General features: G+C 43.0%; 1 protein-coding gene across 1 annotated transcript; it reads left to right on the forward strand.

Moving 5' to 3' along the window:
• Positions 1 to 69: 69 nt before the first annotated feature.
• igfn1.3 (immunoglobulin like and fibronectin type III domain containing 1, tandem duplicate 3) lies at positions 70 to 16,707 on the forward strand. Its single transcript, XM_071367122.1, has 24 exons — positions 70 to 555; positions 3,868 to 3,967; positions 4,390 to 4,512; positions 4,655 to 4,797; positions 5,220 to 5,319; positions 5,542 to 5,583; positions 5,668 to 5,713; positions 5,823 to 6,009; positions 6,380 to 6,493; positions 6,648 to 6,810; positions 7,022 to 7,294; positions 7,507 to 7,965; positions 8,078 to 8,202; positions 8,477 to 8,618; positions 8,805 to 9,098; positions 9,291 to 9,587; positions 9,707 to 9,886; positions 10,081 to 10,209; positions 10,403 to 10,711; positions 10,910 to 10,995; positions 11,578 to 11,770; positions 13,216 to 13,512; positions 14,909 to 15,235; positions 15,342 to 16,707. Exons 2-24 carry the CDS (start codon positions 3,916 to 3,918, stop codon positions 15,344 to 15,346), a joined length of 4,086 nt encoding a protein of 1,361 aa, XP_071223223.1. The 5' UTR covers positions 70 to 555; positions 3,868 to 3,915; the 3' UTR covers positions 15,347 to 16,707.
• The last annotated feature ends 5,816 nt before the right edge of the window (positions 16,708 to 22,523 follow it).

Below are 22,523 nucleotides of genomic sequence, written 5' to 3' on the forward strand. Positions count from 1 at the left end.
GTAAAACTACATGCTCAAATAAGTCAAACGTTGTTAATTTGCAACCAGATTAAAGATAGCATGGTCATCATTACATGCATACTATTTCCTGTAGCATGCAGTCCAACATCCATAGTCATCTTAAGTAGCACACTAACCAGTCGAGGTCCATCAACAGAAGTGGAAACGGACCTTTAAAATGCTGGATGTAGAGATGCCCGGACAGTGTTCAATGTTTGCTGCTGTGGAAGTTCATCTCATTATGACATTTCTATAACCTCTTTTTAAAACCGTACTCTATAATAACGAGCCCGGTCCAATGTCTAGCGGGTATCTTCGTTTTGAGGGAGGAGTCAGCTATCCCTCCACTCTTGGTACGTCCTTTTCAAGACCTGCAGCACTTGGGCCAAATAATGTATATGTCAGTAAGCCTATCCCCAGCAGTCACGGTGGAAGGACACGGCCAAGGCTTGCACTGAGCATCTCAAAAAGGGTTTATTGCCTCTCAAAACGAAGACACCACACTCAAGTATCAGCAGGACTGTGGGTAGAAGGAGCAGAGAGGAGAGAGAACAAGTAAGTCCATTCCCTGGGCACAGGGCGAGGGGCTAAATGTCAACATGTGGACATGATAATAATTCAAGACATATTGATATCATTATTGATAACATCTGTTCTGTGTAACTATACTCAAATAAACTATGTGTACTGTGGGTGTCTCTGCACACCAATTGTAAATTGATCCTAAGCTGTTTAAAGACTAATGGTATATGACGTCATTATGTCCTGTAAATAATTCAAATTAATGTAAGGTTGTTATGACACAAGGTTGTACGACGATGCAAGGAAGGGCATAAGTACATCTAATTGAATGCTGATGGAGAGGGAGGCACAGCATTCAATTCCCAAATAAAACATCCATTACTTAGTGATTCAAAATTCAATTGAACTTGAAAACACAATTTAAAAAAAATATATATATATAATAGCGAAATGTATAGTTGCTCAATGTATAGTCCAATACTGATTGCATAGGAAAATGGCATTCATAAGCATGCAAATGGAATGTAATAAAACACAATATGCTTACAACTGTTTATATGCTCTGGAAGCAATTGGCAGATGATGATGGTCTATTTTCAGGAATACACAGCATTCAAGTACTGTAACTAAAAGCTGAGATGCATTTTGAGCTGAAGATGAGATGAGCTTGAGCATTAAGATGCCTTATGAGCTTAACTATGTCGTGGATGTATGATAGGTGCTCAATGTTGATATAGTGATAACTAACCAAAAGTGTGGGAATACTGTTAACGGTTTGATACATCTTGTGACCGCTTCTCCTCTCAAAAGATCGGGGCAACTAAGAGAGGCATCTTCTAACTGTCAAGATGATGCTGTGTAGACACAAACCCCCAATGGAACTGCCCAGGCAGTAAAAAGAGACTGATTGCCACTAGACGGAGCTCGGCGTCCTGGGACATAGACCTGCCACATACCCATCTTATTTATAAATCAATCCCACAGCACAGTTGCTAGGCAGGGCTATTTTTCATCCCATACAAATATGGAAGTACAGCACAGCGTAGACGATGACATTCAAACTTGCACGGCATCCTAATGGAAAGCCACCTCCTGGCTTGATTACTTTACTTTGGTTGTCTCATTGACTATCCAAAAGCAAGCAAAAGTTGTTCATATCATTGGTAAAATAAGTGCATTTGAACTCTTACAACTGGGAACTGTACAGCTAGAGAAAGAAGAGGCAAAGATTGTCTCCTAGCAACAATGAAAAAGTGAAGTGTAGCTCACGTGAAAAACATTTAATTCCTTGGTTAATCCCGTAGCAAAAAGCAGAGGTGCCAGAGTAGTGAACAGGTGAGGAAGTCAGAATGAAGATGGTGAGCAAGGAGAAGGTTCTTGCGTGGTAAAATGTGACCTGTGGATTTAGCCTGTAGCAATGGAACACTGACAGGCGAATATATAAAATTGTTTCCAAATGTTCAATTATTATTTATACTAATTTCACATACGCAATAGCATTATATTTAGCATATATTCAAGCTCCAATGCCTTCTGTCAAAGTGGGCAAACCCAATACATATATTGGCTCATGACCTGATCCTTCTTCAGAATGACATTTTGCTTCTATTGACTTAAAATTGCATAAAAATGTAGTTGACCTGAGTGAGGTAGTTTACAGTAGCCCGTTCCATTTTCAGCGAGTGACTTGCGTCACATGTTGGTCCATGATAGATAGTTTTATGAGCTATGTGACCTATTGCATGAAAAATGAAGCAGGTCACTTGCCACAGCCTACATTGGGCATGCTAAGTATTCTGTGATCACAGGAATTCTTTAATTTACCGTCCATCTTGAGTTACCACCTCTTGGAGCATATCATGATCCAACCACCTGCACTAGTACGTGCTAAAGTAAAAGTTGCGATATAAAAAAGAAATCTACACTGACTGCACTGTCAAGTGACTGCAGTGTCAAGTGTTTTTATGAGAAAGTCAGATCGTTAAGATTTCTGTGCACAATTTATAAACTGTGCAAGTTTCTTCATACCAACAAATATATGAAACATATTATCGTGTTTAAACAGAGAAAATATAGCGTACACAGATTGTTGGTATGGGTATTAGTTAAGAGTTTCATTGGATCTTGAAATGTAAACGAATGCACTAGACAATGGAGAATGCCGGTATGACTGCACTCAAATCCCCAAAATCAAAATAATCCACTTGCAAGAGTTTCCAAGGACTTTTTTTAAAGTGTCCTGCTTGTCCAAATGTTAAAGACAGCGACAAGAATGCTGTATCCTACCATCTGTCACACGCTCTCCCTCCCATTCCCCCTTTTAATAGAGACCTCACCAAGAGCAAGGTTTACTCAAAATGTGTCAGCATCAGATTCCTAGGACAGAAATATTGCCTTAATCCAGCGGTTAAAGCAATGGGTAAATGGCACCCGGTGGTACCATCTGTGGAAGATTAATTGTGTGGGAGACAGATGGGGTTTCTTACTGTTACTAATAGCTGTCCTGTCCTGTGACACCTACCATCCCACATGCTTAGCTCATATACTGAAGAAATGTGCAGCAGTCTTCCTTCGTGGCCCTCAGTGAGGTCCGCGCTCCTTAGTAAGCCAAGTAATTCCTATAAACACTGTGGAGTGCAGTGACCCAGAGATGACAGTCATGACAACCAAGCCATTATGTACTGTAGGGCCCAGAGACTATTTATGATAAACATTATGTTGATCACACTAAATCAAAAAATGATATTTGGTATTCTTACATTTTCCCATTAGAAAGGTCTTCACCAGTTTATCTCAGGGTACCACTGTGCATTCACAATGGTATTCATGCAATATGTATACAAAATCAACGCAGTTGATAGGTAGGTTAACCAGTTAGCCAACCATGGTACATTAGCCGGTTAAGCTTATTGGTTAAATGGTTAATTTGTATAATGTTATTTTAGCTTGCTGCTTCGTATTTATTTATTTATTTAACCAAGCAAGTTAGTTAAGAACAAATTCTTATTGACAATGACGGCCTACCCCGTCCAAACCCTAACCTGGACGATGCTGGGTCAATTGTACATCGCTCTATGGGACTCACGGCTGGTTGTGATACAGCCTGGAATCAAACCATGGTCTGTAGTGACACCTCTAGCACTGAGATGCAGTGCCTTAGAGCGCAGCGCCACTCGGGAGCCCCCTTTAAGTTGTATGTCATTCCAGGAGCACAGTAAGCTTAATGGTGCTTGTTAAGCGATTAAAAAATACATTATTGGACATCCCTACTTGGTTCACAACTTTATGCCAAACAAAAAACAGGATCTTGTTAACTTGATTTGAAATACATGTTCTCTATTTCAGTAGCAGAGAACCATCTGAAAAGCTGGCAAAACTGCTATCCATCGCGAGATGAAATTCTTCAAGAAAACTAAAGACGAGGAGCCCACTGCTCCAGGGCAGGGTAAGTCATGTATTTTTTTCTAAACTGATGTTTAAAAAAAAAAAAAAACATCTTTATTTAACTAGGCAAGTCAATTAAGAACAAATTCTTATTTACAATAACAGCCTACCAAGAGGCAAAAGGGACAGGGGCTTGAAAAAAATGTATAACGTAGGACAAAACCCACATCACGACAAGAGAGACACCACAACACTACATGAAGAGAGACCTAAGACAACAACACAACATGGCAGCAGCACAAACATTACATGTTTTCTAAACATAATATACTTTTTTATCAAATCGTAACTAATCAATGTAAATGTTCATACAACAATGAATAAATCAAGTTTCTTTCCGATTTCGTATTATTCCTATAAGACTATTGTGATGTACTGTATATGTGTACGTTTAATCCTGCTCTTTGTCCTACATCCCTCTAGTGGCAATCAAAAAGAGATCCAGAGTCCCTGGGGTCATGATTACACAGTTTGTGGAGGAGCTTCCTGTGGGCATGACCACCCCTGATTTCACCCGCAAACCCATCGCTTTGACTATTCAGGAAGGTATGGTTCATATATCAAACCACAATGACAATGTGAGATAGTACTAAAGTCTTTAAATTGCAAATATTTCCTTGATCCTTGCTTGAAATTGACAGTATACTGAGTTGACATTAACTGTGTTTTATTGCATTATTTTATAAAGGGAAATGTGCTGTTTTCAAAGCAATTGTGTCTGGTAATCCGACACCAAGTGTGCATTGGACAAGAAGTAATGGAGAAGTAAATGAACCAGAGAGATACAAAATTGTATCTGATCCAGCCACGCCTAATGAGCACTATATAGAGGTGAGTCAACACCCTAGTATTGGAGAGGAGCAACAATTTACAGTGACACCTTTTTGGTATTTCTAAACAACCTCAATGGATCTGAAACAACCTGATTTCCACCTTACGTAATACGAACCAGAGGGCGAAATAATAAACAAAATGTTGGCTGCAATGAGGACTAAAAGATAACCTCGACATCCACGTTAGCGAGCGATAAATCGCTGGCCAATGTTGACTGCAATTGAGATCAGCTGTGTTATTTTAGATGGTTTAACAAGAGATCAGCTGGTTACAATTAGCCCAGCTCTTTTACAAACATATCTTTTTTCACTGTCGCCGTTGTTCTTCTTCTTGCCTTCGTCCCCAATCTGGGGTGACGTAATTGACGCTAACAAATTTTGTTCCAAATAGTAATACTCTTGCTCAATTTGTGTTCACAGATGCCGGAAGTATCTCCAGAACAAGCTGATACCTACAAATGCTTTGCCACCAATGAGTATGGAAAAGCTGTGGTCACCGCTAACCTCAATGTAATTGAAAGTGAGGACACCATTTCTCCTGGGTTGATATATGGCGCTAAACCGGGTTACATCTCATAACTGAGTCTTGAACAAGAGAAACATCATGTTATGTTAAATACTGTAGATCCTTAACAAAACACTGGCAGACACATATCCTCAGGATCTAAGCCAGACAACGTATAATTGATCCGATTGATCTTAATTAACCAAATCATCTAATGAAACATCTCTTGCCTTTCAGTGGGATATAAGAAGAGCAAGGCTATGAAAGATGCACGAGCAGGTCAGTCACTGAATTTCAATCACAAAACAAAGTTTAAGTGACATTAACTGTACAAAATAACGTAAAAGTTCAATCTCAATTTAGCTGCTGTGAAGCCACCTGAAGATTTCAAAAATCTCCTAACAAAAGCGTAAGACAATAGTAGAAAAACAATCAATCATAGCTAGGTTCTAGATCCTAATTCTACCATAATGGTTTTGACGCGTGAATGAGATACAGTTGTATTCTTCTTGTTTAAGGGTTGTAGAATCAAACAAAGATGACAAAAAAGATGGAGAAATCGATCCAAGGTTTTGGGATGTGTTGATGAGTGCCGACAAGAAAGACTATGAGAAAATCTGTGCTGAGTTTGGAGTCACTAACTTCCGCTGGATGCTGAAGACACTGAACGCGAAGAAGGTTGAGAGGGAGGAGGATCAAGCAAAGGTTTGCCTGAATCAGAGATAGTCAAAGATAATAAAAATGCCTGTATATAGCTTAAGTTTTTTTTACATTTTAGTAATTTACAGTAGCAGACGCTCTTATCCAGAGCGACTTACAGGAGCAATTAGGGTTAAGTGCCTTGCTCAACGGCACATCGACCGATTTTTCACCTAGTCAGCTCGGGGATTCAAATCAGCAACCTTTCGGTTCCTGGCCCAAACTCTTAACCGCTAGGCTACCTGCCACCCAGCATTTACCAGTATGTGAAAAGTGAGGTGTTTATTCCTCTTACATACACTGCTGTATTCCAAAATGAACAGTAACTGAATATCACCAACATCATTACCAGTGAATGTGTTTTTTGCTCCTACAGTATGTTGAAAACCTCAGCAATCTGAAACACATTGAAGTAAAACCTGGTGGAGGTGCAGAGTTTGAATTTGAGATGTCGCTTAAAGACCCCAACGTCAAGATCTTCCTGTTCAAGGTGAGAATGGTGTGAAATACACACTGTTATATGCATTGTAACAACAACCAAGCAGAACATGTTTGATTTTATTTTAGAATAACGAATAGGTGTCTTTACATTAAATGTGTTTTTTGTATGCATTAATTAAGACTGACAATGTGTTTTTATACAGGATGGAGTAATGGTTCCGTTCAGTGTTGAAACAGAAGATAAGCATTTTCTGAAGAAAACAGGAAGAAAATTTACATTTGGCATTAAGGATCTTGCTGGAGATGATGAAGGATTGTACCAAGTGATGGTGGAGGGGGTACTTATCTTCTCAACTGACTTCAAAGGTGAGATGTCTTCAATTTATTCTCTGTTTAATCATTTCCCATTTCATATAGGCTAACAATCCCTAATGCCAACAAAATTCCCTCAGGTTAGCCGGTATGCAAAAATGAATGTCTGTTCAAAATCGACCAAAACAAAAAGGGAACATAACACATGTCATTCTGTCATTTTGTTCCAGATAAAGTATTTCTTCCAAATTTGTATTTTATTCAGTTCCCATGGCGGATTTCCTGGTCAAAATTCAGGAAGTGAAGGCCACGGAGAGAGAGGATGGCGTGTTTGAATGTGTCCTGTCATCCCCCATGTCAAAGATTCAATGGACGGGGAAGAATCAACCGTGTGAACAAGGGGAGAAGTTTGACATTGAAGTGTCAGAGGACATGCTCATTCATAGATTGGTTGTGAAGGACTGTGCGAAACTGGATGGTGGTATCTATTCAGTATGTGCAGGGATCAAGTCTTGCAATGCCTTTCTTGTTGTGGAGGGTAAGGAGATGACGTTTCAAACACAAAAAGTGTCGCTAAGTCATGTGACTCTTACTTGTGTAAGGGCATATAATGTCAAATATATGTCACTTGTTAAGTAAATTGATCAATATCAATCAAACATTATCCATATCAGACAGTAAAAATGCAAAACATTGACAATCTTTACTAACCTATATCTCTACCTATGTTCTTATTTGCCCACGCTCCAGCTGATAACGATCCAGCCACCAAGGGGAAAAAGAAAGTCCGCAAAACAACTCGAGCTGGTGGGGGAGAGGTAGACTTGGCTAAAATAGCTGCAGAGCAGAAAGCTAAGCTGGACAAAGAGAGATATGAGAGAATGGAGTTGGCGAAACAGATTAAGGCAGACATGGATGCTAAGGCAGCAGCAGCGCCCGAACTAGAGCTGGAGAACAAGGACGAGAAGAAAGAGCCTGAGCCTGTGGAAGAGAAGAAGGAAGAGCTTAGAGACAAAGAGATACCAGTTGAAAAGAAGAAGAAAGAGCCTGGAGACGAAGAGACACCAGTTGAGGAGAAGAACAAAGAGCCTGGAGACGAAGAGATACCAGTTGAAGAGAAGAACAAAGAGCCTGGAGACGAAGAGATACCAGTTGAAGAGAAGAAGAAAAGAGTGAGAACAGGTCCACTGATCCCAGACACCATCATAGGTAAGAGGTTTCAAGGTGTTCAATGATTTGTAATGTCCAGGCATCACATTCACACTACATCATCTTCCATCTTCCTATCACTACATTGACTACGACTTGATGTATCCTCTAGACCCAGGAGTGCACTTTACCAGTGGATTGTCAGACATCAGTGTTAATATGGGCAACAGAGGTGAACTGGAGTGTAAACTGAGCAGGGAAAACTGTGAAGGAATCTGGTACAAAGATGGAGAAGAGGTGAGTTAGAAAAACGGTAGTAACTATAAACATCAGTCCTCAGATTTGGAAATGCCATCATACATGCAATACTCTTCAAAAATGTAATCTCAAATCCAACTTGTTTTTGCCATCTTGTTTTTTCAACTACTACAGCAGGTAAGTTCTGTTCAGTATGAAACTGCGAAATAGAAAAATATTGCAGAGACTAAATGCAGAAAAAGTAATAATTGAGCTGCAACAGCGCATGCAGTTCTTTACAGGTCTAAACAGTACTTTGTTTGTTTCCTTCCAGATAGAAGCATCAGATGATATTGCGATGACACATGATGGGGCCTTTCACAGGCTTATACTGAAGAACTGCAAGGAGGAAGATTCTGGCAAATACCGATTTGAAGCTGATGGACGTAAAACAGAGTCCATACTCGTTGTAGAGGGTAAAGGAATCCATCCATCCATCCATCTTTTAACATAATTAATGGAAACGTTGAGGCAGTTGAAGTATTGAGCGAATGCAGCATACTCTGAAGATGGACATGCAATGCCAAGTCAACTAACATATATTGTAGCTACTATATGTACTGTATTTGTGCTATTATATGTATGTGACATCTGTGTTACAGATCCACCCAGAGTAAACCCAGATGACCTGGCTGATTTCTCAAAGCCCGTCATAATAAAGGTTGGCCAGAGCGCTACCTTCAAACTGTCTTTTATGGGTCGTGACCCAATGAAGATCTATTGGTACAATGAAGGTGAGGAGTTCGTGGAGGACAAACACATCAACATTGAGAAGTCGCTCACACACAGTCGCCTCCTCCTCAGCAAGTGCCAGCGGAAAGCCACAGGAGAAATCAAGATCAAGATCAAAAATGAATGTGGAACCATTGAGGGCAGATCCAGGTTGATTGTGCTGGGTCAGTGGGATGATATGAATCTATTTGCAATGTTGCTACGACAATCCTTTGTGCTTGCCTGAATGACATATCAGGGTGTCTCCACCTTTTACATAATATTGGCAATACAGCTTCTAGCTTCATACACAACATTATCTAGGATAACATAAGGCTAACTGGAGTATAATTAGGCTCCCCTATATCTATTCACAGACAGACCAAGCCCTGCCTTAGGACCTGTGGAGATCATTGAAGCTTCTTCGGCTGTACTTGACTTTAAATGGAGGCCTCCAAAAGACAATGGTGGCTCTCCTGTGATCAACTACATCCTGGAACGACAGCAGCTGGGCCGTAACTCCTGGATGAAGCTGGGTCAGATCCCTGGAGAGCCCAAATACAGGGACACCAATGTAGACCATGGAAGGAAGTATTGCTACCATATCAGGGCTGTGACTGAGCAGGGCATAAGTGAAATGATGGAGACAGATGACATCCAGGCCGGTACAAGAGGTAAGGCAAAATCTGTCACCAGAATGCAGAATTTAGCTGTTGAATTAGGGTTCTCTCTTTCTCCCAATGGAGGATGCCATCAGACCTCCAAAATGTACTTTTTTCCCCTTGTTACCTAGCATATCCCGGACAACCTTCCTCACCCAAAGTGATCAGTGCCTTTGCAAACTGCATCAATCTGGAATGGGTTCCCCCTTCCAACACTGGAGGAACTAATATTCTAGGTTATCACCTGGAGAAACGCAAGAAGGGCAGCAATCTATGGGGTTCAATCAACAATTTGAAAGAGCCAATCAAAGGTGTGTCCATTTCAATACTTGGTTCATCCTCCAAGTGTCTTTCTGTATTTGTTTTGTTCTAATTGCATTCCATACCAGTACACAACCTGATTTCTATATTGCTATAAATACAACCATACTCTCAAAGCGCTGAAACAATAAAGAAATATTTTGATCCCTTCATTATCTATTTTTTGTCACACCCATACTTTCAGGTCAAGGGATTGCAGTCAAAGACGTTATTGAGGGAATAGAGTATGAGTTCCGTGTTGCAGCTATCAACATATCTGGTGCTGGAGAGCCAAGCACCCCCTCTGAATTTGTTATTGCAAGAGACCCAAAGAGTAAGTAATATGATCTGTTTCATTCTGAGATAGCGATGACAAACTCTGGAAATCAGCCATCATTTGATAATACAACACGTCATTTGACTGGTAAATAAGGCATAACATTACAGTTCAAATATAAAGTATGTTTATGAGCAGCTGTCGCAAACAGTATATTCTACTCACCCCTGAAATCATTTGTGTCCTTCAGAGCCCCCCGGTCAAATCATTGACCTGAAGGTGACAGACTCCACCTACACCACCTTGTCCCTGGGTTGGACTAAACCCATAGAGGAGGAAGGGGTCCAAGATGAAGCCAAGGGATACTTTGTGGAGATCAGACCAGCAGCAAACCCAGAGTGGGACCGCTGTAACAATAACCCCATCATCATGACCTCCAATAACATTTTGGGTCTTAAGTCAATGGCCATGTACTGGGTGAGAGTGATTGCCACCAATGACGGGGGAGAAGGGGAGCCCAGAGGCTTGGACAACTACATCCTGGCTATGCCTCCCCCAGGTGAGTGACATCAAATTGTCAACATTGTTTTTGTCAAGTTTGTGTTCACAGTATCATGATAGTAGTTCTAAGACTGAAACACAGAATGAAAACCTAAAACCTGGAGTGATTATACACATATTATTATATTCTCATTATCTTATTTCAAGTTATATAATTTCAAAGGTTTTTTTAATATGATTTTCTCGTTTCTCATAGTGAGACCACATTTCACTGATCGCAAAATGAAGAGCTTCATGGTTGTGAGAGCCGGGAATTCTGCTCGAATCAACATCAACTTTGTGGTCAGCAAAATCTTGTGCATGTAAACAATGCCTTATTGGGTTTTACATCGGAATGACCAGTTTCTATGGCAAATTACAGAACTCAGTCTGCTATTCCATGTAAGTGTGATACTCTGTGACCTAGAATGTGTTGCAATGGTGTAGAAATACAAAATCAGAGCAACAAATTCTGTAATGAAATGTGATGGATGTTAACAGAGATACTTAAAAAATTCGATTGCTCATTGTAGAAACATTCCCTTAACCTTTTATTGCCGTGGGCTAAATCACGGCCACAGAGTGATTCTTGGTAGTCTTAAACAAATCTACTTTGAAACAAAGGTATACACCTCACACACATGATTATGGGTTAAAAGAAAGACACCTGTACCATGTCAGATATACAGTATGCATTAAGTTTTAAGTTTGTATCCCAATATTACACTTTAAATACAGTATATCACAGAAGACTGAAATATTCGTCAGGTTTTTTGGAATATTCCACCCATGAGGCCAAAGAGGGGGCTTTTGGTCATTGTCTGCAGGAAAGGGCTACACTACCAAACAAACTCATCTGTCTATTTCTACGTTGTCTTTTGGCAGGCTTCTCCTATGCCAAACATAACGTGGCTAAAGGATGGGATGCCAGTATCAAAACTTGTAACCATTAGCAACTCCGATAATACATCCCAGCTCCTAATCCCCACATCTGAGCGTCCCGACACAGGAATCTACACCATCATCGTCAAGAACATGGTTGGTCAGGAGACCTTCAGTATCGAGATCAGAGTCACAGGTATAATCATACAAGCAAGACATTCCACTAAATATTGACAGTGAGTGGTGGAAAGTGAGTGGTGGAAAGTGAGTGGTGGAAAGTGAGTGGTGGAAAGTGAGTGTTACTGACAGTGATGGTATTGACAGTGAGTGGTATTGACAGTGAGTGGTTTGACAGTGAGTGGTATTGACAGTGAGTGGTGGAAAGTGAGTGTTACTGACAGTGAGTGGTATTGACAGTGAGTGGTATTGACAGTGAGTGGTAATGACAGTGAGTGGTAATGACAGTGAGTGGTAATGACAGTGAGTGGTAATGACAGTGAGTGTTACTGACAGTGAGTGGTAATGACAGTGAGTGGTAATGACAGTGAGTGGTAATGACAGTGAGTGATATTGAGAGTCAGTGGTATTGACAGTCAGTGGTATTGACAGTCAGTGGTGGAACTCTGTAAAAAATCACTACTGTGTTTATTATCTGTCATCTGTGGCATGAGGAGGGGTTGTGTGAGGGGTGCTGTGAGATTATTTAAGATACTATTTGAAGAAGTAGGGTTCCACATATTTTTGGAAGTTGGGCAGGGACTCTGCTGTCCTAGCTTCAGGGGGAAGCTGGTTCAACCATTGGAGTGCCAGGACAGAGGAGAGCTTGGACTGGGCTAAGCAGGAGCTGCCCTAGGGCCAAAAGACCAGAGGTGTCAGAACAAAGTGCTCGGGTTGGGGTGTAGGGTTTGAGCATAGCCTGAAGTTAAGGAGGGGCAGTTCCTCTTGCTGCTCCATAGGCAAGTACCATGGTCTTGTAGTGGATGCGAGCTTCGACTGGAAGCCAGTGGAGTGTGTGAAGGAGCGGGGTGACATGGGAGAAATTGGGAAGGATGAACACCAAGCGGGCTGCAGCATTCTGGATAAGTTACAAGGGTTTGATGGCACAAGCAGGGAGCCTAGCCAACAGCAAGTTGCAGTAATCCAGATGGGAGAGGACAAGTGCCTGGATTAGGACTTGCACCGCTTCCTGTGTGAGATACGGTCATACTCTACGGATGTTGTTGAGCAAGAACCTGCGGGAGCGAGTACTGCTTTTAAGTTTGCAGAGAACGCCAAAGTTCTTTGCACTCTGGGAGGGGGACACCGTGGAGTCAACCATGATGGAGTGGGCAGGCCTTCCCCGTGAGGAAGAGAAGCTTGAGCTTGAGGTGGTGGGCCGACATCGAAGCTGAGATATCTGCCAGAGATGGGTTTCGCCAACTGGGTGTCAGAAGGGGGGGAAGGAGAAAAGTAGTTGAGTGTCATCCGCATAGCAATGATAGGAGAGACCATGTGAGGATATGACATGCGCTGAAGAGTGGTGTTTTCTGTAGAGTCTACTTTACAATGACAAATACATTTATTACACTGTATGTGTAATATTGCATGTACTGTACATTCAAATGAATGGTTGACGACGATGTCTCTCTTATCTGGTTCCAGATGATCCCAAGCCTCCTGGCCCGGCGGAGTTGGAACAGAATGTTCCTGGAACAGTGACTGTGACCTGGACTCCCTCCCCAGATGAGAAGAGGGACGACAGGCTGCACTACATAGTGTCCAGACGCGACTCCGTCAAGCGAATGTGGCAAACTGTAGCCGACCACCTCTTCAACAACAAGTTCACAGCCCTCAACATCATGGCTGGACGAGAGTACTACTTCCGTGTCTACGCCAAAAATGACATGGGTCTCTCTGAGCCTTCTGAGTCGCCAACCTGGGGAGTGACCAAGAAAAAAGGCATGTTAAGATTGTTATGAATCATTGTTGATTATCCAGAGAGAGAATCATAAGTCACCCTCAAGAGGAAACCAAAACAGATGTTTGTTAGTTAAAACCTCACTAGGAACGCTAGCGTACTAGGGTACTAGGGACTAGTGTCCCACCTGGCCAACATCCAGTGAAATTGCAGAGCGCCAAATTCAAAAACAGAAATATTCATTATAAACATTCAGAAAACATACAAGTGTTATACATCGGTTTAAAGATTAACGTCTTGTTAATCCAACCACGGTGTCAGAATTCAAAAAGGCTTTACGGCGAAAGCATACCATGGGATTATCTGAGAACAGCGCCCAGCAGACAAATCATTACAAACAGTTACCAGCCAAGTAGAGGAGATACACAAGTCAGAAATAGAGATAAAATTAATCACTTACCTTTAATGATCTTCATATGGTTGCACTCACAAGACTCGCATTTACTCAATAAATGTTTGTTTTGTTCGATAAAATCCCTGTTTATATCCAAAAACCTTTGTTCGCACATTTTGTTCAGTAATCCACAGGCTCAAACGCAGTCGCAACAGGCAGACAAAAAATCCATAAGGTATCTGTAATGTTCGTATAAACATTAAAAATAATGTTTATAATCAATCCTCAGGTTGTTTTAAGCCTAAATAATCGATAATATTTCAACCGGACAATAACGTTGTCAATATAAAAGGTAAACAAGAAAGGCGCACTCTCGGTCGTGCGCATGAAAAATCTCTGGGACACTGTAGGGTTCACTCATTCAGAGTGGTCTTACTCCCTCATTTTTAAGAATACAAGCCTGAAACAATTTCTAAAGACTGTTGACATCTAGTGGAAGCCATAGGATGTGCAATTTGAGTCCTAAATCAATGGATACTGTAATAGCATTCAATAGAAAACTACAAACATAAAAAAATCCCACATCCTGGATGGATTTTTCTCAGGTTTTCGCCTGCCAAATCAGTTCTGTTATACTCACATACATTGTTTTAACAGTTTTGGAACCTTTAGAGTGTTTTCTATCCAGATCTACCAATTATATGCATATCCTAAATTCTGGGCCTGAGTAGCAGGCAGTCTACTTTGGGCATGCTTTTCATCCGGAGGTGAAAATAGTGCCCCCTACCCTAGTGAAGTTAACATGTTTGTCATTTAATGGGGAGAAGCTACAGCACACTGTGGTCTGTGATACTGTTCTGAAAAAGATCTCAGACCAAAACCTTGTGGTCGCAGAAGTATGATATTGTAATTTGAACAACAGTTCAATGAGTTTCAACAGTTTCACATTTCTCATGAATAGGCCTAAACAAAACTAAATGAAGTCATAAAAGCAATTTGAACCACTAACTGAGACTTTCCCATATTCATTTTGTTTCATCTAGATAAGTTCTCAATGGCTGTCAGCTCATTCAAGAGCCTCAACTTTGAGTCAGCGCCATCGTTCTTAGTTCCACTGAAAACGCACAGCACCCCTGAGAGCTACGAGTGCTACATGAGCTGTGCTGTCAGAGGGGACCCAACACCTCATGTCACATGGTACCGCAACAATATCAGCCTCAACACCAACACCAACTATCTTATCACCAACACCTGTGGGGTCTGCTCCATGCTCATACTGAGGGTTGGACCCAAGGACACTGGAGAGTACAAAGTCATTGCAGACAATGCCTTGGGCAGGGCAGAGTGCTCCACCAAACTCACAGTCAACGGTATAAGAAATAAAAGTCTTACTGTGCTACATTGAAATATAGCATGTTCACATGATGTGTAAAATAATGTTTTTAAACTATAATCTGTCTTTTCATTGTCTTTCAGAGTGAAGTGGTTCCACAGTCCTCGAGTTCTGCTTCGCAAAGACTGTCAGATTGCCCAGAGCAACCAGAAACACTGCAGAGAGCTAACATGGATGCATGTTGATTATATCCTTAGAGAGTAGGCATGTTCTTCAGTCTTCTGGTAAAAAAAGAAAATCAATAGTGGTTTGAGATACAGTAGTGTGTGTTGAAAGAGATTATGTAATGACTTATTCATACTGTAAATAGGCCTGCAATGAGTTTTTCCAACTTTTGTTTGACAGAAACTTGACAATCCAATCCTAGATGTGTTCTCTTGTTGACTCTCAAGACTTAAGAGAGACAGAGGCAACAGAAGAGATTCCCATAATTTAAGACGCATGCAATTTGAAATCAATATTCCATAGGCCACTCACATGGTGTCCATTGCCTAGGCTGTCCACTGTGACCCCCCCCCCCCCCCCCCTCCATAAAATAGTCCATGGGTGCACACACCCTGGTATTGTTTTGCCAACTGTTACACGGCTTCACATACCTCTTTTACTGCTAGCATGCAGTCGTGTTCTTTCGGGGGATATTGAGAGTTTATAATGGAAGGTAATAAATTAGAAGAATTCAAAGGCATGACTGAGTTTGACCTTATGTACATTTGGTCCTGGGCTGGTTTCAAGTTTCAGAAAGTGTAAACTTTCTACATGACAATGCATGGTTCTGTAGTGATTGTTGACTTAAGCGGACAATAATTATTTTATAGCATAACAATGTAACAGGCTTTGACATTTACAAGCATACAAACTGGTGGACAAGAATAAGTTCACTGTATTTGCATTGTATTTTACAATTTTAAATACAGTAAATACAGTAATACAGTAATACAACATTATTAAAGTTAAGGTGATTCATGGAAATGTAAGTCAAATTCCTAATAGTGAAAGCAAGTTATCCTAACTGTCGGCTATTTGAGCTTCAGTGTACTGTCAATCTGATTTTGAACCTAATAACTTAAAATAATTTTGCCTGCATTTAAGTAAATAGCAACAACTGGTTATAGGCTTCCTCCCTTTCCTTTATTTGTTTGGTAAAAATATGTAAACAACTGGATGGAAAAAGCAATGGACAGGAAATGTGGAGTGTGAGTTGATGCAGAATTGTTTTGTGAAGGAAACGTATTAACCCTTGACCCTGTGTGGCCCCTGAAGTAAATGCCTTCTGTAATGTCAACCTTCTCAGCTCAGCTTCCCATGCCTGTGTCCGGTCAACTTTCCTGTGTCAAACACCAACTATTATTTTGTCGCCTGAAATATGCACAACACTCTGTCAATCGTGCTTGGACCCAGTATAACTGTGTCATTGCTAAGAATACAATAAAGATACAAGAATGACTCCTAGTGGTTTTAAGTTCCAACCAGTTCCTGTGTTCTAAGTTCAAATCACATCAAATCACGCATACACATATTTAGCAGATGGTAAGCATGCTTGTGTTCCTAGCTCCAAAAGTGCGGTAGTATCTAACAATTCATAACAATACACACAAATCTAAAAGTAATATAATGTAATTAAGAAAAAATTGAAATATTAGGACAAGCAATGTCAGAGTGGCATTGACTAGAATACACATATGAAATTAGTATAACAGCATGTAAACATTAAAGTGACCAGTGTTTCATTATTAAAGTGACCAGTGATTCCATGTATATGTACATAGTGCAGCAGCCTCTAAGGTGCAGGGTTGAGTAACCGGGTTGTAGCTGGCTAGTGACAGTGACTAAGTTCAGAGCAGGGTACTTGGTGGAGGCCGGGCTAGTGATGGCTATTTAAAAGTCTGATGGCCTTGAGATAGAATGGCTATTTAAAAGTCTGATGGCCTTGAGATAGAAGCTGGTTTTCAGTCTCTCGGTCCCAGCTTTGATGCACCTGTTCTGAGCTCTACTTCTGGATGATAGCGGGGTGAACAGGCCGTGGCTTGGGTGGTGTCACGGCCGTGAAAAGAAGAGGACCAAGGTGCAGCGTGGTCGTACATTTTCTCTTTATTTGGAAAAGACGCCGAACAAAACAATAAACACTACAAAAAACAAACCGTGAAGCTCAAAAGGCAAAGTGCCCTAAACAAAGTCAACTTCCCACAAAGACAGGTGGGGAAAAAGTCTACCTTAGTATGGTTCCAAATCAGAGAAAACGATAGACAGCTGTCCCTGATTGAGAACCATACCTGGCCAAAACATAGAAATAGAAAATCATAGAAACACAAAACATAGAATGCCCACCCCAACTCACGCCCTAACCAAACCAAAATAGAGACATAAAATGGATCTCTAAGGTCAGGGCGTGACAGTATCCCCCCACAAAGGTGCGGACTCCGGCAGCAAAAATCTAATCAAATCAAATCTAATTTTATTTGTCACATACACATGGTTAGCAGATGTTAATGCGAGTGTAGCGAAATGCTTGTGCTTCTAGTTCCGACAATGCAGTAATAACCAACAAGTAATCTAACCTAACAATTCCACAACTACTACCTTATACACACAAGTGTAAAGGGATAAAGAATATGTACATACAGATATATGAATGAGTGATGGGACAGAACGGCATAGGCAAGATGCAGTAGATGGTATAGAGTACAGTCTATACATATGAGATGAGTAATGTAGGGTATATAAACATAAAGTGGCATAGTTTAAAGTGGCTAGTGATACATGTATTACATAAAACCTAAACCTATAGGGGAGGGTCTGGGTGGGCATCTATCCGCGGCGGCGGCTCAGGTACGGGGCGCAGACCCCGCTCCACCGCTGGCTCACCCCACTTTGGTGGCACCTCTGGTGCCGGGACCCTCGCCGCAGACCCCGGACTGGGGACCCTCGTTGCGGGCCCCGGACTGGGAACCCTCGTTGCGGGCCCCGGACTGGGGACCCTCGTTGCGGGCCACGTACTGGGCACCCTCGTTGCGGGCCCTGGACTGGGCACCCTCGTTGCGGGCCCCGGACTGGGCACTCTCGTTGCGGGCCCCGGACTGGGCACCCTCGCTGAAGACTCCAGACTGGAGGCCGTCGCTGGAGGCTCCGGACTGGAGAACGTCGCTGGAGGCTCCGGACTGGAGAACGTCGCTGGAGGGTCCGGGCTGGAGACCGTCTCTGGAGGCTCCGGGCTGGAGACCGTCGCTGGAGGCCCCGGGCTGGAGACCATCGCTGGAGGCTCCGGACTGGAGAACGTCGCTGGAGGCTCCGGGCTGGAGACCGTCTCTGGAGGCTCCGGGCTGGAGACCGTCGCTGGAGGCCCCGGGCTGGAGACCATCGCTGGAGGCTCCGGACTGGAGAACGTCGCTGGAGGCTCCGGGCTGGAGACCGTCTCTGGAGGCTCCGGGCTGGAGACCGTCGCTGGAGGTCCCGAGCTGGAGACCGTCTCTGGAGGCTCCGGGCTGGAGACCCATCTTTGGAGGCTCCGGGCTGGAGACCGTCTCTGGAAGCTCCGGGCTGGAGACCGTCTCTGGAAGCTCCGGGCTGGAGACCGTCTCTGGAGGCTCCGGGCTGGAAGCCGTCTCTGGAGTGGAGAGACACACAGGAGGCCTGGCTCTGGGAGCAGGCACAGGACTCACCAGGCTGGGGAGACACACAGGAGGCCTGGCTCTGGGAGCAGGCACAGGACTCACCAGGCTGGGGAGACATACAGGAGGCTTCATCCGTGGCCGAGGCACCGGATACACTGGGCCGTGGAGGCGCACTGGCGGTCTCGAGTGCAGAGCTGGCACAACCCGTTCTGGCTGGATGCCCACTTCCACCCGGCAAATGCGGGACGCTGGCACCGAGCACACCGGCCTGTGAATGCTCAACCGAGACACAGTGCGCATCACCCCATAGCACGGGGCCTGACCAGTCACATGCTCGCCACGGTAAGCACGGGGAGTTGGCTCAGGTCTCCAACCTGACTCAGCCACACTCCCCGTGTGCCCCACCCCAAACATTTTTGGGGGCTGCCTCTCGGGCTTCCTTGCCAGCCATGTTACCTCATAACGCTGCCGCTCCGCCTTAGCTGCCTCCAGTTCCTCCCTTGGACGGCGATACTCCCCAGCCTGCCTCCAGGGTCCCTTACCATACAGGATCTCTTCCCATGTCCAGGAGTCCTCTCTACCACGCTGCTTGGTCCTTTGGTGGTGGGAAGTTCTGTCACGGCTGTTGAAAGGAGAGGACCAAGGTGCAGCGTGGTGAGCGTACATTTTCTCTTTATTTGGAAAAGACGCCAAACAAAACAATAAACACTACAAAAAACAAACCGTGAAGCTCAAAAGGCAAAGTGCGCTAAACAAAGTCAACTTCCCACAAAGACAGGTGGGAAAAAAGGATACCTAAGTATGGTTCCAAATCAGAGACAACGATAGACAGCTGTCCCTGATAGAGAACCATACCTTGCCAAAACATAGAAATAGAAAATCATAGAAACACAAAACATAGAATGCCCACCCCAACTCACGCCCTGACCAAACCAAAATAGAGACATAAAAAGGATCTCTAAGGTCAGGGCATGACAGGTGGTTGATGTCCTTGATTATCTTTTTGGCCTTCCTGTGATATCGGGGGCTGTAGGTGTCCTGGAGGCCAGGCAGTGTTTCTGCCAGTAATTCGTTGGGCAGACCGCACCACCCTCTGGAGAGCCCTGTGGTTACGTGTGGTGCAGTTGTCATACCAGGCAGTGATACAGCCCGACAGGATGCTCTCAATGCATCTGTAACAGTTTGTGAGGGTCTTAGGGGTCGAATAGAATTTCTTCAGCCTCCTGAGGTTGAAGAGGCGCTATTGCACCTTCTTTACCATACTGTCTGTGTGGTTGGACCATTTCAGATTGTCAGTGATGTGTACGCAGAGGAACTTGTAGCTTTTCCCTTTCTCCATTGTGGTCCCATCGATGTGGATAGGGGTGTGCTCCCTGTGCTGTTTCCAGAAGTCCAGGATCAGCTCTTTTGTTTTGTTGACGTTGAGGGAGAGGTTATTTTCCTGGCACCACTCCACCAGGGTCCTCACCTCCTCCCTGTAGGCCGTCTAGTCATTGTTGGTAATGAGGCTTAATACTGTTGTGTCATCTGCAAACTTGATGATTGAGTTGGAGGCGTGCATTGCAACGCAGTCATGGGTGAACAGGGAGTACAGGAGGGGGCTGAGCACACACCCTTGTGGGCCCCTGTGTTGATGATCAGCGAAGTGGTATTGTTTCCTACCTTCACCACCTGGGGGAGGCCTGTCAGGAAGTCCAGGACCCAGTTACACAGGGAGGGGTTCAGACCCAGGGCTCTGAGCTTGATAATGAGCTTGGAGGGTATTACTTAACCTCTCTTGAGTAGGGGGCAGTATTTTCACATCCAGATGAAAAGCGTGCCCAAAGTAAACTGCCTGTTACTCACATATAATTGGTAGATTTGGATAGAAAACACTCTAAAGTTTCTAAAACTGTTAAAATTATGTCTGTGAGTATAACAGAACTGATATGGCAGGCAAAACCCCGAGGACAAACCATCCCCCCCAAAAAGGTTCAGCCTACCACTGTTTTCAATGGCTGTCACTTTTATTATAAGGCGAAATCCTCCCAGATTGCAGTTCCTAGGGCTTCCACTAGATGTCAACAGTCTTTAGAAAGAGTTTCATGCTGGTTTTTGTAAAAAATTAGCCAGAAATGTTTGTTTTCTAGGTGGCTCTCATTTTGGCTGTAGTGTTTCCAAGCACGTGGAAGAGAGTTCTTTGGTATTTTTCTCCGGTAAACACAATAACGATTCTCCTTCTTAAATTGTATTGTTTATTTACGTATTAGGGTACCTAAGGTTTGATTATAAACGTTGATTTGTTTGGAAAAGTTTTTTAGTAAGGTTTGGGATTCATTTTGAATGCATTTTGATGGAGGGAAACTGGGTGGATTATTGACGGAAGCGCGCCAGCTAAACTGAGTTTTTATGGATATAAAGAAGGACATTATCGAACAATAGAACCATTTGTGATGTATCTTTGGAGTGCCAACAGAAGAATATCATCAAAGGTAAGGCATTTATTATATCGCTATTTCTGACTTTCGTGGCGCACCTGGCTGGTTGAAAAATGTTTTTCATGCTTTTGTATGCAGGGCGCTGTCCTCAGATTATCGCATGGTGTGCTTTCGCCGTATAGCCTTTTTGAAATCTGACACAGCTGCTGGATTAACAAGAAGTTAAGCTTTATCTTGATGTATTACACTTGTGATTTTATGAAAGTTAAATATTTATAATTCTGTCGTTTGAATTTCGCACTCTGCAATTTGACCGAATGTTGGCCAAGTGGGATGCTACCGTCCCACCTGCCCATAAGTTAATAGTGTTGAAGGCTGAGCTGTAGTCAATGAACAGCATTCTTACATAGGTATTCCTCTTGTCCAGATACCATTGTACAGTGCGATGGCGATTGCAGCGTCTGTAGATCTATTGGGGCAGTATGCAAATTGAAGTGGGTCTAGGGTGTCAGGTACGGTGGAGGGGATATGATCCTTAACTAGCCTCTCAAAGCACTTCATGATAACAGAAGGGATTGCTACGGGGTGATAGTCATTTAGTTCAGTTACCTTCTTGGGTACAGGAACAATGGTGGACATCTTGAATCAAGTGGGGACAGCAGACTGGGATAGGGAAAGATTTAATATGTCCGAAACACACCAGATACCTAGTCTGCGTATGTTCTGAGGACGCGGCTGGGGATGTAGTCTGGGATGGGCAGCCTTGCGAAGGTTAACACGCTTAAATGTCTTACTCATGTCGGCCATCGAGAACGAGAGCCCACAGTCCTTGAGAGCAGGCCACGTCGGTGGTTATCCTCAAAGGGGGCAAAAGTGTTAAGCTTGTCCACGGTGTGGCTGGTTTGTAATCCGTGATTGTCTGGAGTCCCTGCCACATACAGTTGAAGTCGGAAGTTTACATACAGCTTAGACAAATACATTTAAACTCAGTTTCTCACAATTCCTGACATTTAATCCTAGTACACATTTCCTGTCTCGGGTCAGTTAGGATCACCACTTTATTTTAAGAATGTGAAATGTCAGAATAATAGTAGAGAGAAAAACGTTTTTCAGCTGTTATTTCTTTCATCACATTCCCAGTGGGTCAGAAGTTTACATACACTCAATTAGTATGTTTAACTTGGGTCAAACGTTTCGGGTAGCCTTCCACAAGCTTCCCACAATAAGTTGGGTGAATTTT

The sequence above is a fragment of the Salvelinus alpinus genome, chromosome 2, assembly GCF_045679555.1.
Source record: "Salvelinus alpinus chromosome 2, SLU_Salpinus.1, whole genome shotgun sequence".
NCBI classification, from domain to species: domain Eukaryota; kingdom Metazoa; phylum Chordata; class Actinopteri; order Salmoniformes; family Salmonidae; genus Salvelinus; species Salvelinus alpinus.

Excerpts from the sequence above, each read along its gene's own strand:
- igfn1.3 (XM_071367122.1), top strand. The coding sequence starts at position 3,916 with ATGAAATTCTTCAAGAAAACTAAAGACGAGGAGCCCACTGCTCCAGGG. Across the intron at positions 10,996-11,577 it reads GAATCAACATCAACTTTGTG|GCTTCTCCTATGCCAAACAT; the intron begins GTCAGCAAAATC and ends GTCTTTTGGCAG. Across the intron at positions 13,513-14,908 it reads GGGAGTGACCAAGAAAAAAG|ATAAGTTCTCAATGGCTGTC; the intron begins GCATGTTAAGAT and ends TGTTTCATCTAG.